Source organism: Lycium barbarum, chromosome 12, assembly GCF_019175385.1.
Source record: "Lycium barbarum isolate Lr01 chromosome 12, ASM1917538v2, whole genome shotgun sequence".
Lineage (NCBI taxonomy): Eukaryota > Viridiplantae > Streptophyta > Magnoliopsida > Solanales > Solanaceae > Lycium > Lycium barbarum.
The window spans coordinates 76,748,197-76,765,166 of record NC_083348.1 but is presented as its reverse complement, the minus strand read 5'-3'; the positions used below and the strand labels follow the sequence as shown (position 1 = coordinate 76,765,166).

Genomic DNA, 16,970 nt, shown 5'->3' with positions numbered 1-16,970 from the left:
ATATTTACTAAATATAGAAAGAGACACTCTTTTTAGAACAGATCGAAAGTGAAATAACACTTAAATTGAGATCGAGGGGGTGCTGCTATTATAGAGCATGCCAGATAAATAGAACCAAACTATATATGGTTGAACCAAAAGGAGAAACTACTAGTATGATGTTCCAAAGGAGATAATAATGTCAACAAAAATTATTTAAATTGAAGGGCAACTTGCTTGTACATTTTGGGCAATTCGCCTTCTTTTGGGGTGGTCTTTAAATTTTGCCCCTCATATTTGAAATCTTTAAATTTTGTCTTTCGGCTAAACCCCATGGGTTTCAGGTTCGAACCCCCACACAGTCAAAATTTTAAAAAAAAATCGCAAGGCAGAGTTTAAATTTCGCTATGCCCCCATCGGCATACACTTATGAAGGAATTACCAAAGTTATGCCGGACCCGGCAGACTTGGCATAAGTATGCCGGGTCCGGCATAACTTTGGTAATTCCTTCGCAAGTTTATGCCGGGTCCGATATAAAAGTTTACCCATTAAAAGTATGCCCCCATCGACATAAACTTGTTAAGGAATTACCAAACTTATGTCGGACGCGGCATACTTATGCCTTATGGGCAGACTTGGCATAAGTATGTCGGGTCCGACATAACTTTGGTAATTCCTTCACATGTTTATGCCGGTGGGGGCATACTTTTAATGGGCAAACTTTTATAGTATGCCACATAAGGCGGAATTTTTCCTTAAGGCATAACTAAAAGTTTGCCTTATAAGGCAAAGTCTATACCTTAAGAAAAAGTTCTGCCTCATGGGGTATACTTTTGGTTATGCCTTAATTAAAAGTCTGCCCCATAAGGCATAATTCCTTAAGGAAAAGTTTTGCCTCATAAGGCATAACTAAACTATGCCTTGAGGAAAAGTTATGCCCCCTCCGGCATAACTTTAGTTTTTCCTTAAGGACTTTATGCCGGATCCGGCATACACTCCCCCAGCCCTGCCTTGCGAAATTATTTTTTTATTTTATGCCTGAGCGGGGGTTCGAACCCAGAACCTCAGGTATCCAAGCGAAGGGCAAAATTTAAAGACCACAAATATGAGGGGCAAAATTTAAAGACCACCCCAAAAGAAGGGCAATCCGTGCAAAAAAAAGGTACATTTTTAGTGATCTATAAATGTATATATTTATATCAAAAGAGGTAAATATATTTATCGGAGTTAAAAAATTGATTTAATGGATAAAAAGTGTATATGTTCGTAATTTGTTTTTAGAAATTTGTTAAGTATTTATTTTATTACTAATATTTATGTACGTGATGCGTTGTTGGTGCGTTTGGATCTAAAAATGTAATAATAATCGAGAGAAGCACAATAGTTGGTAATGCTTATTACAATGCTTGGATAATATTATTATACAATGAAAATTTAACAGGAGGTAGTTTCTCTAACTTAAGAAGCAACAAGTGGGTTTGATTTGTGCCTCCTAGGTCATACCTCTTTAAACTCTCTTTAACGATGATATCATCTCCCTTTCTAGAAGTTTTTAGAATCAATCTAATTGTGGCCTCCTGTAACATTAAAATTTGGTGCTAATTGGTGAAAATAAAAGAATATTTTTGGGTTTTGGTTCTTGAACATTGAGTAAATTTTGCAGGTAGGAACATGTGAATACTTATTTTATTTTATTTTTTGCTAACAATGTCGATGTTTTATTATGGCTAATATGTTATTCATGATCCAACTATAAAGTAATTATCCAAGGATTATCGCAGTTTATAAATTATAATAATTTATTAAATTATGAGATCTCTGGTTCAAAATTCAGCGGTAAAAAAGGTAATTTCTTTTCATATGTCCAAGTCATGACGCACTAAGTTATATGATAGTTGTGTTGGTGAAAGATACAGGTATCTCATAGATGCGCAAACTAACCTGAATATCACAGGTATCAAATAAAACTATACTTTTTATTGCTTTTAAATAACAATTACTCTTAGAATGATACAATTGATAATAAGATGGCATGTAAACATGTGAAACTTGTGTTCGACGTTGACAAAGTGAGCGTACATTTCAATTTTTGAAAAAGATTTAACCTTACACTTTTCCTTTTCTTCTTAATAATAACACAAGTCTTATGGAAGTCACAATTTTCATAAGTATCAAAAATATTTCAGATAAAGTTTCCTGCCAACTTTTCCAAGAGGTGAAGACCTTCCAATGGTTTTTTTTTTTTTTTTTTTTTTCTGGGTTCCAATGGCTTTAACTTGTTTTTTTGTTGGCTTCATATGATGATACTATTGTTATTAGGAGTTAGAACTTAGAACCACTTTGGGCCTTTGAATTAGTTTATCTTAGATGCATTATTTTTGGTCATTTCAACAGGGACCAGGAGTACCAAAATTTTCTGATAATACTTCCCTGGTTCCCTATATAATTGTTATTAGACGGCCTATGCTCGTGCTGCGCACGGACCCAACACTTTAGATTATAATGCATCTATGTGTATGTAGTTGTCTTTGAATAGTGATTATATATATATATATTATGTTCAAAACACGATTAATATAACATTGTAGTTTGTGCTCCGTATCTAAAACTTTATTATATTAATGTTTGCTACGAATACAAAATCGGCAAATTTATTAATATTTTTTAAAAGAGAAGACTTGTTTAAAAGGAAACTATTTTCCTCTCTTTGAGATAAAACAATAGCAATATTTAAGCATCGGTTGATACTTTCAATTTTAATTCGATTAATTTAAAGATGTAAAATACTTATTATTTTTTATCAAATTTTGATTTGGATAATTCTAATTCAAATTATTAAATTAATTTTACATGTTTAAAACGAAACAAAGTAGAAATTGATTTTCTATTTAAACGAAGAAATACTATTTTTTAATTTTTGGTAAATATTCTCGGTTTAGCTCATTTTACTTGTCATGTTGTCTTTGGCATGATTTTTTAAGAAAACGTCGATTAGAATTATAATTTGACTAATTTACCTTATTCATTATTTGATCTCCATTTGATTTTTTATTTTTTTTACGACATTAATCTCTTTTCACATTTATTAGAGTAAGAATAAAATAAAAAAGTAATTAAATTCTTTCTTATTTTAAAATATAAATATTTTAAGTATAGTTATTTTAGTAAACATAACAAATAAATGACATGGCGGAATAGCAAATACAACAGTTTAATATCTAAATTAGATCTCAGGCTAATATAAAAAAAGAAAGAAAATTGTATGCTTTGACTACTTAACCTTTTGAAGAAAAGCAATTTCATTTGCTCCCACTAATGGATTGATACGCATGTGCAATGAATCCATCATTATTGACTTAATGAGATACTTTGGAAATTACATGAATATTGTTTGATTTTTTAATATGGGGTGCACTTTTTTTTTGACATTATTAATTTGCACTAATTTTATGCATATATATATATATATATATATATATATATATATACTATGTTCAAAACACGATAAATATAACATTGTAGTTTGTACTCCGTATCTAAAACTTTATTATATTAGTGTTTACTACGAATACAAAGTCTGCACTTTTTTTTGACATTATTTTTTTTTAATATGGGCTTCACTTTTTTTTTTTTGATATTGCTTGATTTTGTTAATATGGGGTCCACTTTTTTTTACTGTGAGTTTGGAGATGGTGGGTTTCACTTTTTTTTCTTTTTTTTTATATTGCTTGATGTTGTTTAGTATGGGGTGCACTCTTTTTTTTTTTTGGACATTATTAGTTTGCACTATTTTTATGCATATAATATATAAACATATACTATGTTCAAAACACGATTAATATAACATTGTAGTTTGTGCTCCGTATCTAAAATTTTATTATATTAGTGTTTGCTACGAATACAATTTCTGCACTTTTTTTTTAATATGGGATTCACTTTTTTTTATATATTGCTTGATTTTGTCAATGTGGGATACTATGTTCAAAACACGATTAATAACATTGTAGTTTGTGCTCCGTATTTAAAACTTTATTATATTAGTGTTTGCTACGAATACAAAGTCTGCACTTTTTTTTTAACATTGTTTGTTTTTTTAATATGGGATTCACTTTTTTGGGTTGGTGTTTAATATGGGGACCACACTTTCTTTTTTTTTAATGCTTAACGGACGACGAAGCATGGGTTGCTTCTATATAGTATACTAGATAAGTATTGCCCGTGCGCAACATTTACAAATGTGATACTAATTAATGTGGCTACCCCCTACTTGTATAGTTTCATTCAGATGTAACTTAAATCCTAAATGGCAATAACTACTTGAAAATAACCATAATTTCAAAAACTGTAAATAACAATAAATCCTGAAAAAGAGAATACCTATGGGTTTACTAATGCATCAGTGATGCATAATTCCATATCTAAATAGAAATTTTAACATAATTCAAAACAAAAGAAAGAATTTTATAACATGTACATTCGAGTATAGTAAACCTTTGCTCCCTCCCAGACACTATTTTGGGGAAGCAAGCATCTCCAAATCAAACTATAACAATTTATTGATGAGACATCTCTTAGGAGAAAAGGAGGGTATATGAGGAGATTTGTTGCGGGTTGATCCAAACCTATTATCATAGGTTGTTTCCTGTAAAAATGACTGAATTCTCTATTTCTGTTGTGTCTATTTCTCCATTTCTCTCATTCTCTGTTATGCAAGTCGTACCAGGGTGGCCTAAAATTTAAAACATCAAGGACATGATTTGAATCAAACATATACAGAAAAGATATAAGCCTTTAAATTAATTGCAGTAGCTCTGTCTTCTCTTTTATAATGATATTGAAATTCCAGAAAAGTTGGAGATATATAATTTCTGTCGGAAATACTAAATAAGCAAGCCACAAAATGGGCTCAAACAGATACGGTTGGGAAACTGCTTATCAGAAGACCATTAGTTAGTTCTATAGTTCAAAAGACCATTAGTTTCATTATATCAATACATAAAGTTCACCTAGCTGAAATATCCTTTCAGATGAACAAAACAAAGATGGCATAGAAACTGTATAATACTTTGACATAGACAATTTAGTTGAAACAGTCTACTCGATCAACGTATCTTGGCATAAACAAAGCCATCCCACACCAAAAAAAAATGACGCAGAGTAAAGGGGAGATTGAAATGTCACGTTCAGTGTTTGAAAAATTATGAAGTTAATGGAAAGAACCTTTATTTTGGATAAATAGTGAAAAAACTTATCATCTCTACACGTCTCTAAATGTTCAAGATATAAAGCGTATCCAAGCATTTAATGAGAACTATCAGTCATGAAAACTTACAACTGAACAAAAAAATTCACTGAGATAGTCCCTTAAGTACCAAAGTCAGGCCATTAATAATGCTAACATCTACTACCTCTAAAAGCATACACGATATCCTAAAAGATGAAATTGAAACTAATGGTAGATTCAATGCACTAAAGATAAATATAAAGGTAAGCATCTAATGAGAAATGATAGTCAAATAAACATAATATTACAGGTCAAACTCACCAACCAAGGTTCTTCACACAACCTTTTCTAGTGCATCTAAGATATCTTTCAAAGAAATGAGAAGCTCAAGCAAATCTTTGATCAATTCTACAGATATTGCTCTTCCCAAAACCAACTTAAAAATCGCTCACTTTCACAATATTCAGGGATGATTTAAAATATCCAACAATAAGAAGATTATTGCAAGTTATAAGGATATTCTTTCACAATATTAATCCAACAGTAAGAAGATTATCGCAAGTAATGAGGTAAGATAGTATAAGACAACTAAAAGGTACTTTTAAGTAGAAAATTGCTATGCGCTCATGGATCTTCATTTGATCCTTCATTCCAGCTCTTGGTCTTTCTCGGCTTCCTTTTTCAACTTCCTGAAATACCTCACAGTAAGGAGTAAAGTCTGCAAGTAGAAGAAAACGAACAAATAATAATCGAAAATTATGAAAATATTAGAATTTGGACGGATGTATACGCTGGAATATGTAAGTTCTAATGCAATTTCTCAATAAAATTTGTATCTTCTTTTACAAAGATGAAGTTACCTCCAAGGAACATGAAGTCATCAACAAAAAATTTCATAGGCCATCAATTATTTATACTGGATGATAATTTGATCTTTTCTTTTGGCCTTCCTTTCCCATGGGAAACTGCAGACACATGGCCCTGGGAGGACCTGGAGGGGAGAAACATGATTATGAAAGTAACAACTAGCACAATCTTCGCACTAGGATTTTTCTGCTTAAATTTCTTCTTGAATTTCTCACAGTAAGATACACTATGAACAGTTGTCAGCCACACAGCTAAGGACCAAGACTACATCATAAGGAACAAAAAGGAAATACTTAAATTTCTCCCAGGTAGCTTGACAAGGAAAAAAAATGAAGCACTTTTGAAATCAGAGGGAAATGACAAAATAACAGTAAACATCAATAGAATTAAAAATAGAACATAAAGGAAGCTCCGTCGATCCTAGCTGCTTTTAATTTATTTTAAAAAAAAATCTTAATTTTTGTATCTACCAGAATAACAGGTAAATTACAATTAAAAAAACATGAAAATTGACCTTCTCTTTCTTAATTATTTTTCTGTTTGCAAGCTAAAATATTTAAATGAAAATATAAACTTATCCATTACAAATTTGAAAAATATTGTATACTATACAATTTTCTACTAAATATTAGCAGCACATAAACTTATCTTCTGCAAAAATCAAAAAGTTAAAGCTTGTCGTACGGAAGAACTGTTCAAAAGGATTGTACTACATAATACTCTTTCATCACGAATTCTGGAATTACACGAAAGATCGATTTTACATATATAAATGAACAAATAAACCCTGGAAATCACAGTAAAATAGGACTTGGATTGAGCATTAAGGGAGATACGTATTCTATGTTGCGAGTCAAACTCAAACTTCATTGCTGATGGACCTGCAATCAGTTTCCTTTTGTCTACATAGATCACCTCTTAGGAATTCGTGTCGAATAGACCTTGTTGCTGTGAGAAATCTTAATTCATGAGTTGTAGGGAGGGATTTATGAATTTAACATAAAAGATACTACTATTGCTCCTTAACAAATTAACTAAAGATAAACCATATTAACAAATGTGTTGTATTTTCTTTCTAGGGAAACAAAGAAGAATGACTAATGAGTCATAAATTTTGATAGATAACTAAAATTAAAATACCAAAACATTAAGATACCATTTGGCAGACAGCCCATAGTAACAGTCCACATGAGAGGAAGAATGGGATCAAAATGCTACAAAATTGGACAAATAAACAGCAACCAAATCAACGAAAATCCAACTGGTAGCATCGTACCCATTTTATAACTAAACTTTTTTGTGAACCAAATTGAGATGATCTTCAAAGTAACACTTAAAAGACAAAGAATCTCGAACATCCACTATCAAAATAGTATCGAAGTCAAAATCAACACTCTATATTTTTTATCATTCTTTTTCACCAAGAAAACTTCAAAAACAAATACCTGAAAATTGCAACAACGGTCTGAGCTAGATGATCACTATATTTTTCTACTAAAAGCTTCTTGATTTGCTGATAGATTTTTGGAAAAGAAGGTGAGTATACTGTATTTCTAAGAAGGGGAGAAGCTTGTGAGTTTGATTAAAAAGCAAAAGCTTATCGGTTTGGTTATAAAATAAAAAGAAGCTTCTGGGTTTGGTTAAAATGTCATAATTGCCCTTAGGACAGATGACCATCCCAACTTTCACTCATGTTTCTATATTAGTAGAAATAAACTCACATGTGAAATGCAAATGAACATAACTTATTCACTTGGCACTTTTTCTAAATGAATTCTGACAACAATCAAAAATTCTTTTGTCCTTCTCATTTACACATTACGACAAGGTGAAGTGTGGTTTAGAAAACTCTGTTTTTTTTTTCTTGAGTTTGCATTAGATTTTGGTTGTTCTTGCAAAAGCATAACTAAAACCTTCAAACTTGTTGAGGTTTTCATATGAATTAAACTAATACATTAAAATTGTTCCGTATTTCTCTATGACGTAGCTAGTTCAATATGAACAAGGTGAAAATGAAAGAAGAAAAAGATATCAAAATTGATAGATCAAAATTTTTGCTAACATAAAAATAAATATTAATTTCACAAAAAGAAGTACAAGAGAAGGCTATCCCCCCTTTAGCATGAGCCAAAATTGAGCAACGAGGTCAATATCACGAATGCTTCAAAGGATGCACAAGAACTCCATTTCGAACGTCAGCAATACGCCCCCACCTTCCTAGGCGTGGTTCCTGAAGTAAAAGCATATCAGATTAGACCATGGTATATGAGATAAAATAGCAATATAGAGAACATCAACGATGCTTCAGTTGTGAATTCAATGCATCAATGATGGATTCAAACATTATCAGGAAATTCTATATTGCAGGGGCACATTACAAATAATGTCTTCAGATCAATAGCCCAGACTCAATAACATAATATTTTTTACCCAGATATGTTTCATAAATATTGTTATAAGACCCGTATATATACGTATTTTTTTGGGTATGGAACAAAATGTTCTTTCTTCCACAAGGGAGAAAAACTAGTCACCACAATGAAAATCAAGTTATAGACTTTCTTGCAAGTATAACATGCTGATTTCCTGCATCCGATTCAAAAATAGGTCTTATTATTTCCACGTTCTGCTCTCAAACCCTGAGAAGACTTGTCCCTTAAATGGCCTTTATAACAAGAGAGGAAATCTTGTTACCATGGTCAAAATCAAATTTCAAGCTTCAGGCAGGCATATTTCTGTGTTAGTAAACAGTTTTGAACATCCCCTGGGACAGACCATATCAAAAGAAATGAAAAGAAGTAGCTTCCGAAAAATTAATGAAGAAAGCGTTGGTTCTTTGAAGGACGATGAAGAATTAAGACTCTTCCTGAAAATGTCCAAATATGTAACGGCAAAGAGAGGAAATCATATTAAGAAGTTATAACTTATTATCCCAAAATAACAACCATCCTACTCTCTTTATGAAAGAATTAACGTGTTATCCCGATACCAATACAATCAGACCTCTCTATAACAATATCCGCATATAATAGCACCTCTATAGCAGCCCAATTTTTTCGGAACCGAATATTTATGTTATATTTTACTTCTCTATAACAGCATTTTACTTATAACAGCAATATCCAACTTTATAGCAGTACACTCTTTGTAAAATTACCCCCCATAGAACAGCTATCTTTTTTTTTGGTAATATAATAATTAACCATCTTATAAAAATAGAATCTCTATGATTACCAATAATAAATGTAGAGATTTTGACCAAATATTTGATCCTTTAATACACTATTTGTGACAAAGAATATCACATGAATATATATATTTTCATTATTAAAAGATTTTCTTTCGTTATACAAAGTGTGATTAAGCTTAGAATTTAGCAATCAAAAATGAGAAATTAGATTTTATGCATCTTTTTTACCTATAACAACAAAATATTATTTAAATGGCAATGCTGTTGTATAACAGCCATTCTCTATAACAGCCAAAAAAATTCGGTACCCAACGATGTTGTTATAGAGTGGTTTGACTGTAGTCCTAAGAGGACATTGATCTCAGTCAAAATGAACTGGCCAAGCAAAAACTTGTCGACTGATGTATTGTTGTATCAAGAAGTTGGATCATCAAAACGAACAAGTATGTAAGAAATTAAATCTTTTTGATCTGTTTCGCAAAGTTGAAAAGCTTTGAAACATAAAAGTGGAGAAAGAACCATTCACCTGCCCTACTCCAGCAACCAAGAACTTCCCTGATTTTGAAAAAATTAAAGAATTTATAAATCCAGCCTGCAAATAAACAATAATCATATCAGCATGACAGTATACAAATAACCCAGAAATATTGTTCCATTAACTTCAGTTCCAATATAAATCAGAAAAGAGAATTGAACACATTAAATCTCAGTTGCCAATTTCATTGAGCATCAAGATCCACAAACAAGGGTACAAAAACGCAATTTAGATAAATATTAGGTTTCATCTAATAACCATAACAATGAACTGTTTACTCTTAATTTCATGCACAATCATGACTAGCTAGAAAATTCAACTTTTTTGTTTTTATTGAAAGGTAAACAATAACCTTACGATTTAAAATTCTTCGAGACAGCAAACCTTTATTCTTATGGGGAGATACATCATTTTCCAACATCCCAAAATGAAGAACAGATACTGCATTTTCTTGAGGATGAGGGGGGAGGGGGAGGAACTTTGCAAAAATTAGCAGAGTTCATATCCGATGAACTGCTTAAGAAGTTCATTGTAAGACTTCTAACTGGAAGATTTGACTTAGATTAAAGATGGCAAAGAACTCAGCTTAAACATAGATAACGTAAAACTAACTAGAAAGGCAATCCGAAAACAACATTCTAGTCAGCTGCTAAGATCAATTAACTTTTAAAAGTTTATTCATTCTACATATCTGGAAGGAACTTCAGTTTAAACTAGTGCTGAAGCTAAAGAGCTGAAATAATAAAGGTGAAAAGTCTAAACTCCTATATTTTTCTGCATTATTATGGCTAAGTTCAAAGCCCTGCAGAGGTATCATTTTTCTATTAAGAGGCAGACATAAAGCTGTATGGCTTAAATATGTACTAGACCTGTACAGGGTTGGTAGCCCATCCATGTCCATCTAACAAAGACTTTTCTGCTTTTGTAATACTTGTAGGTGTTTCATGAGCAACAAAATCAATACCACTCATGCACACATATCCCCCCTCTAGCCGTGGGTACAATTAAGTCGCAGATTCCTGGGATTACCAAAATAAATCCAAAGAAGTTTCAAAGAATCAGATGGACACACACTGATAGATTCCTTACCACTGGGAGCTCAAACAACGGCCGGATGCCTTTGGATTCACTTTCAATTGTCCACAACCGAATGGACCCATTGCCAGCTCCTGATGCTGCAAGATCACTATTTCTGCAGACTGTCAGCGCACTAACCCAAGAGAGTGCTGATGAGGAATGACACTGAGGATTAACGGTGCCATTTTCTGCAAGATTTAACACGCTTTAGTTTTTCAGTTATCTCTTTGTGAAAGAAATCCTATTGAAGCAAAATCATGACATAAAAACTTATACAACTAAAAAAAATCCCATCATAGACATTAAAGCTTACCCATGTGGCCATTTGATAGAGCCCCATTGCTCTGTTCAATTCCCACTGATTGCAATGAAGCATGTGCATTTTTTACAATGTGAACAGGCTTCTTCCTTATTGCGTTCCAGTGCTCAATGCTTCCATCATCAGAACCAGATAAAAACTCATCATTATTGATAAAACAGCAGCACTCAAGGGAAGTTGCTGGAGCACGAAAAATCAATTGAGATTCCTCTGGAACCTATTGGCAGCAAAGAGGGAGGCAAAGAGGTCATGAAAACTACCAAGAGTCAGAGCTATCTTTGAGAACATGATGTATAAATAAAGGCAACAAGAAGGAAAGACAAAAGAAGAAGTGTAAAATTACTTCCATCCGCTATTAGTTCATAATATTTAGTGATCTCCTACAGTCCTACTGTGCTTTCTGTTTCACCAGACAAGAAAATGGAAGCTAATTACCATGCTTCAGGGCTTTGAAACTATGACACTAGAGGAATCAGAAGTTCATAAAGTCTTCAGCATCTTAATAATCTTAAACTGATCCAAAAACAGGATTCCAACAATCAGAGACACTGCATGACTTGTTATTTCCAGCTTTAAGTTACCCAAGAGCAGATCATTTTTTATCCATTTCATTTATAGAAAAACAAGATTGGGTGTATCCGAGTCTACAGAAATCTATTCCCACTAAGGCAGTGGTTAGTAACTGTGGAATCACATTTGGTGCCCCAATATGGTTTTTGGTGTGCATGATGTATATTCTTCCTGTCAAAGCTGCACCTTTTTAGCATCTTCTTGATATAATTTTCCATATACATGTCCGGAAAAAGGAGGGGTTAGATAAGGCATTTTGAAGATGTTGATGCATTGGCAAAGTTTAGCTGTAAAAAGAATCTAACTTGTTCACAAGGACACTTCAAAATTTGTTCTTATTAATTCACAAAAGAACCTCGTTCCTTCAGTGTTACCACGGGTGGAACCTAGTCACAGAACCCTCTTAACTTAACTTTCACTTAAGGAACTTCAACCAAATTTACCTTTTAACTATATGGCTATATCTATGATGATCACTGTGGTGAAACAAATACATTAAAATGTAATAAAGTAATCATGTTTTAAACAGAAAAATGAGATCCCCAAGGCAACTTAATAGTAGCACAAGAGATCCTCTCAGAAACGATGGATCAGCAACACCTATAACCTGAACATAGAATCTTCTTAAAGATTTTCTAACACCCCACTGAATCTGGGAGTAAGCAAGCAAGAATGTTTCGTTCGCTATTCTTACAACCTTACAATAAAAGTTGGATTCACCAGCTTAAATTTGACAAATTGCATATCCTTAAACTAGGGTTAACCCAATTAACGCGCCTTAATGCCTTTTTAGTTGGACATCCTCAAACTCAATAATCAAGAATATATTGTTCTTTTTGAAAGTCTTGAAACTAATATTTTTACTATTCATTTATTTAATTAAAGCTATCTAACATCAGAGACCCAGTAATAGTGCTAGAACAGCCTTTAAGAAATCCAGTTAGGAGTTTTGAAAAACTCTTAGATCCTAAAAAGTTCAGGAACTAAGGAAGGACATGCTGGATCACAACTAAGAGTAGATTACACCTTCCACTAGAAAAATGCACCTGTGAAGAGAAGGATTTCTTCATCAACAAGGCACAGATCTTCGTTTAAATTCTTCATAAGAAACAAATTATTCATTGAATACTTACGCAACAATCAGAGTTTCTTTTACAGTTTACTAAACAGATACATAGCTAGATAAAAAGATAAACTTCCTGAAAAGCAGATGAAAGGCAATGAATTACCTTCCATAAGTGCATGGTTCGGTCTCGTCCAACTGTCAACACCCTTTCTTTCCTCAAGGAATCAATGGTCAAAACTTCACTTTGATGACCAAATAATGTATTTACATAAGCTCTATCTTCCACATTCCATATCTTGATGGATCGATCAAACGACCCTGAAAACAGTTCAGAAGATCCTTGTCTGAATGTCAAACATGAAACAGGTCCTTTATGACCAGGGAATGCCTGTAAAAAGCATCATTTTCAAGTTAGAGTAGCAATGAAGAGTTAAAGAAACAATGAATGAACTAGCCTCTTTCAGAATTGAAGAGCACAACTAGCTCCAAACAATTGAACTTGCAAGGGAAATGCTAAGTCACTTGAGTGCTATTGTACTTGCAAGGAGAACTCTGATCAACACGAGTTCCAAGCTATCATCTAGCTCTACAGATTTAATTCGAGATATGAGAGAGAGAGAGAGAGAGAGAGAGAGAGAGAGAGAGAGTCAGAATCTAAAGTTGATAATAATACCTTAATATGCTGCCGGGTTCGGACGTCCCACAAATGCACGTGACGATCCAAGCCTCCACTTGCCAAATAGCGCCCATCAGAGCTGACAGCCAAAGCTAAAACATGCTTACTATGTTTCGTTGCTCGACCTTGTGGGTCCTTTGCACCATGTGACTTCAAAGCTTCATCAGTAGGCCATGCATACTTTTCTGTCTTTCCACTGTCCACATCCCAGCTAACAATAGTGCCATCTTTAGAAGATGAAAATCCTTTTAAGTCATCCTCAGATAGCGTCACAGCAGTTACGGACTGTCGATGTTTCACTAAAAGGCGAAATCCCTCAGTAGGCTTTTGAATCCTGGAGAATGAATAATGGCATGACTCAATAACTATCTACAACAATGTCCTTTTCAATTAAGCCACTTGCGAAATTTGAATAATATCTCTTATCATGGTTATAGTGGAACACAACAGCTTACATAGATATTATTTGATTCTCTAGATAAGAGTTAATGAAGTAGCAGCTATCAGCTCAAAAGAACCTCAGCTGTAGCCTATGTGCAAGCACAATACTTCTAACATTAAAACAAACACAATGACGAGCTTTTCATGGTGCTTCTACTCTATTTCAATTCATCAGCTCGGTGACGATGGAGTCTAGGTCTCCTTTGTGCATGGATTCAAACTTGGGATCCACAAGGGGCCGTTTAGTTTGACTAGTAGGACATATAATCTCCACATTACAAGCTTATACAATGTCTGGTTTGGATTTAAGGAGATTAATCTCCACCTAGAAATCAACACTATAGTAAGAAATTTTTTATTTTGTTTAATAAGTAAACAAAAATTTCAAATTATCCATTGAATACTAGTAATATGTAATATATCAAATTCCTACGACAGTAGGGGATTTGCCTTCTGGGTCGAGCTCGTCGCACCGGGCTTGCCTAGTGCGGGTTACCTCTTTTGTGTGGTTTGCGAGCTATTGCACAGAAGCTGGGTTTACCCTGTGCGCATCCGAAGGGTAGCGGCTGCGGGTTCCCATGTCATCAAAAAAAAATATATGTAATATATCAAACTAAACATTCACCGAGACATAATCTTTACATTATACACGCCCTGCATTACAACTCTCTATGCATCACTAATCCCTTTGCATAACTCATCTTCAAACCAAAGGACATCTAAGTTGTTACTAATATACCTAAGCACACAGCGATCCCCTTGGGGACCCAATCCAGCAATTATATATTTAGTAAAATTCATCCAGCTATATCCACTCCACAACCAAATTCAGGTACAATGATCTAAAAGCCATTACTGTTAATTCTAAAATCACCAATTATACATTGTATACTCTAAGTTGTTACTCGTATACCTAACCACACAGCCATCCCCACGTAGGCAAGGGAGGGGAGATTTGGTCTCCTTATATGGACTTGGGCAATCCTGAGCTAGCTTTTGGGGTTGGGTCAATGCCACAACAGAGTAAATACATGTAACATAATGTAAAAAGCCCTCAGTGTTCATTCTAAAACAACCACCAGACAAATAGAATAACAATCACAGACCTGGAAGCAATAGTTCTTCTAACACGACCACTCTCCTCCATTTGCTCTTGCTGCAACATATCAGCTACCAACGAATCCCTCATTGCTTCCCTATCCTCTCTATCATACTCATCACCACTCTCTCTTTCTTCCTCTTCCTTCCTTTTCGACTCCCTTACGCTATGCAAAAATGCCTCAGCCACCCTCTTTCTCTTCTCCGCCGCAGTCTCCTCCACCTCCTCTTCATCCTTTTCTTCATTCCTATCAACTCCATCATCATCAGAACCGTAGATATCCTCAGAATCATCACTGCTCTCTATATCTTCATCATCTCCAAACCTTTTTCGCCTTTTCAAGTCATTGTCCTCATGGAAAAATGGGTCTTTTTCAACTGAAAATCTTTTCTTTCCCTTTTGGGTGTTTTGAGCTGAAGCTTTCTTCTTTTTTAGGTTCTTGGTCTTCATGATTTTTGAATTGTGAACTCAAAATTTAGAGCTTTTTGCAGGGGTGTAACACACCCAGTTGGCTAATGAGCTAAAATTTGGATTGGAACTGAACAAAAGAAAAAACAAGGGGACAGCAATATAGTGATTAGGGTTTTAGGACCAGCAGAGTTTAGTAGGGTTTAAGGATGGTAGAAGAGACGGAAAGAGTGAAATGTTAGAAACGGGTAAATGGGCCGTGCGGATTTGGGCCTCTCACCAAGATATCAAAAGTCGCCAACGAGGTAAAAGTTCAGACCTATTAAAATTGGGCAACTTACATAAATGACTGTATTGGCCTTATCTGACCTCTTTTTATATTTTCTATTGAGCCGAGGGTCTTTCGGAAATAGCCGTCCTATCTTGGTAGGAGTAAGGTCTGCGTACACTCTACCCTCCCCAGACCCCACGTTGTGGGATTTCACTTGGTTGTTGTTGTTACATAAATAACTGCCTTTTAGGAGCAATTAGACATTCATAACTACTTTTTTCATATTTACAATTCGTAGCTGCACTGGGCATTTTCGCTCTATTTCATGTGTTTCAGTGTATTTGAATGTATCTCATACAGTCAAATACTTATGACGAAATATATTCCAGCCAAATACGTGTGCGATAGAATACGAGTATTTGAATGTATCGCGTGTGGCCAAATACATATGACGAAATACACTCGGGCCAAATACATATGCGATACAATATGAGCCAAATACATATGACGAAATACACTCATAATACATGGAGAAGAAGCTAGGGAAAATATGTAAGAAAAATAATATGGTTGGCTGGGTTCGAATGTGGGCAGGCAAGGGCAGAGCCCACACCCAATAACTACTCCAGCAACAGAGGCTTAATGTATTTTGGTATAGCTATGAATGGTAATTTATAAAATCACTGTAGCTACTAAATATAAATAAATTAAAAGATAGTTATTATCAATAATTACCTCTTAGATGTAGCTATGCCAAGTGATATATTAGATAGAAAAATAAGGGATAACACTTTTTTTTTTTTTTGCTCCTGGACTTGTCCGACTTTTTCCAATAATACTCTTAAACTTATTTTTTCTTTTGTATTTTGAAGCAGTTAATATTAATAATAGTTAAATGAATGAAACTACATCTCTTGTGATTGCAAAGTAAAAAATAAATAAACTTACAACAATTTAAATTGATACTTCTTTTTATTTGGTTGTTTGGTGTGTATTCAATTAATTTTAAGTTGATTTTAGAGTTGGTAGATCAAATTGAACGAGGGCTAGAACGATGTTTCAATATTCAAATTAACCTATATACTAAATTTGATTTTTTCTATTGTAGGTAAACATTAAATTAAACAATACCGTGATCACCTTAATTTTTTGGAGCAAAGCTAAATTGCACTCCGCCGCCGAGGAAATCATCTTCAACATTCACATAAGAAAATAATGTTTTCAGTTCTTTTATATGAAAAAAGAAA

General features: G+C 33.7%; 1 protein-coding gene across 1 annotated transcript; it reads right to left on the bottom strand.

The window, feature by feature from the left end:
* Nucleotides 1–7,974: 7,974 nt before the first annotated feature.
* Nucleotides 7,975–15,684, bottom strand: LOC132622025 (U3 snoRNP-associated protein-like YAO). The gene is made up of 7 exons (XM_060336532.1): nucleotides 15,052–15,684; nucleotides 13,502–13,838; nucleotides 12,992–13,216; nucleotides 11,187–11,409; nucleotides 10,886–11,061; nucleotides 9,788–9,853; nucleotides 7,975–8,301 (listed from the first exon to the last, which is right to left on the bottom strand). Exons 1-7 carry the CDS (start codon nucleotides 15,492–15,494, stop codon nucleotides 8,224–8,226), a joined length of 1,548 nt encoding a protein of 515 aa, XP_060192515.1. The 5' UTR covers nucleotides 15,495–15,684; the 3' UTR covers nucleotides 7,975–8,223.
* Nucleotides 15,685–16,970: the final 1,286 nt, after the last annotated feature.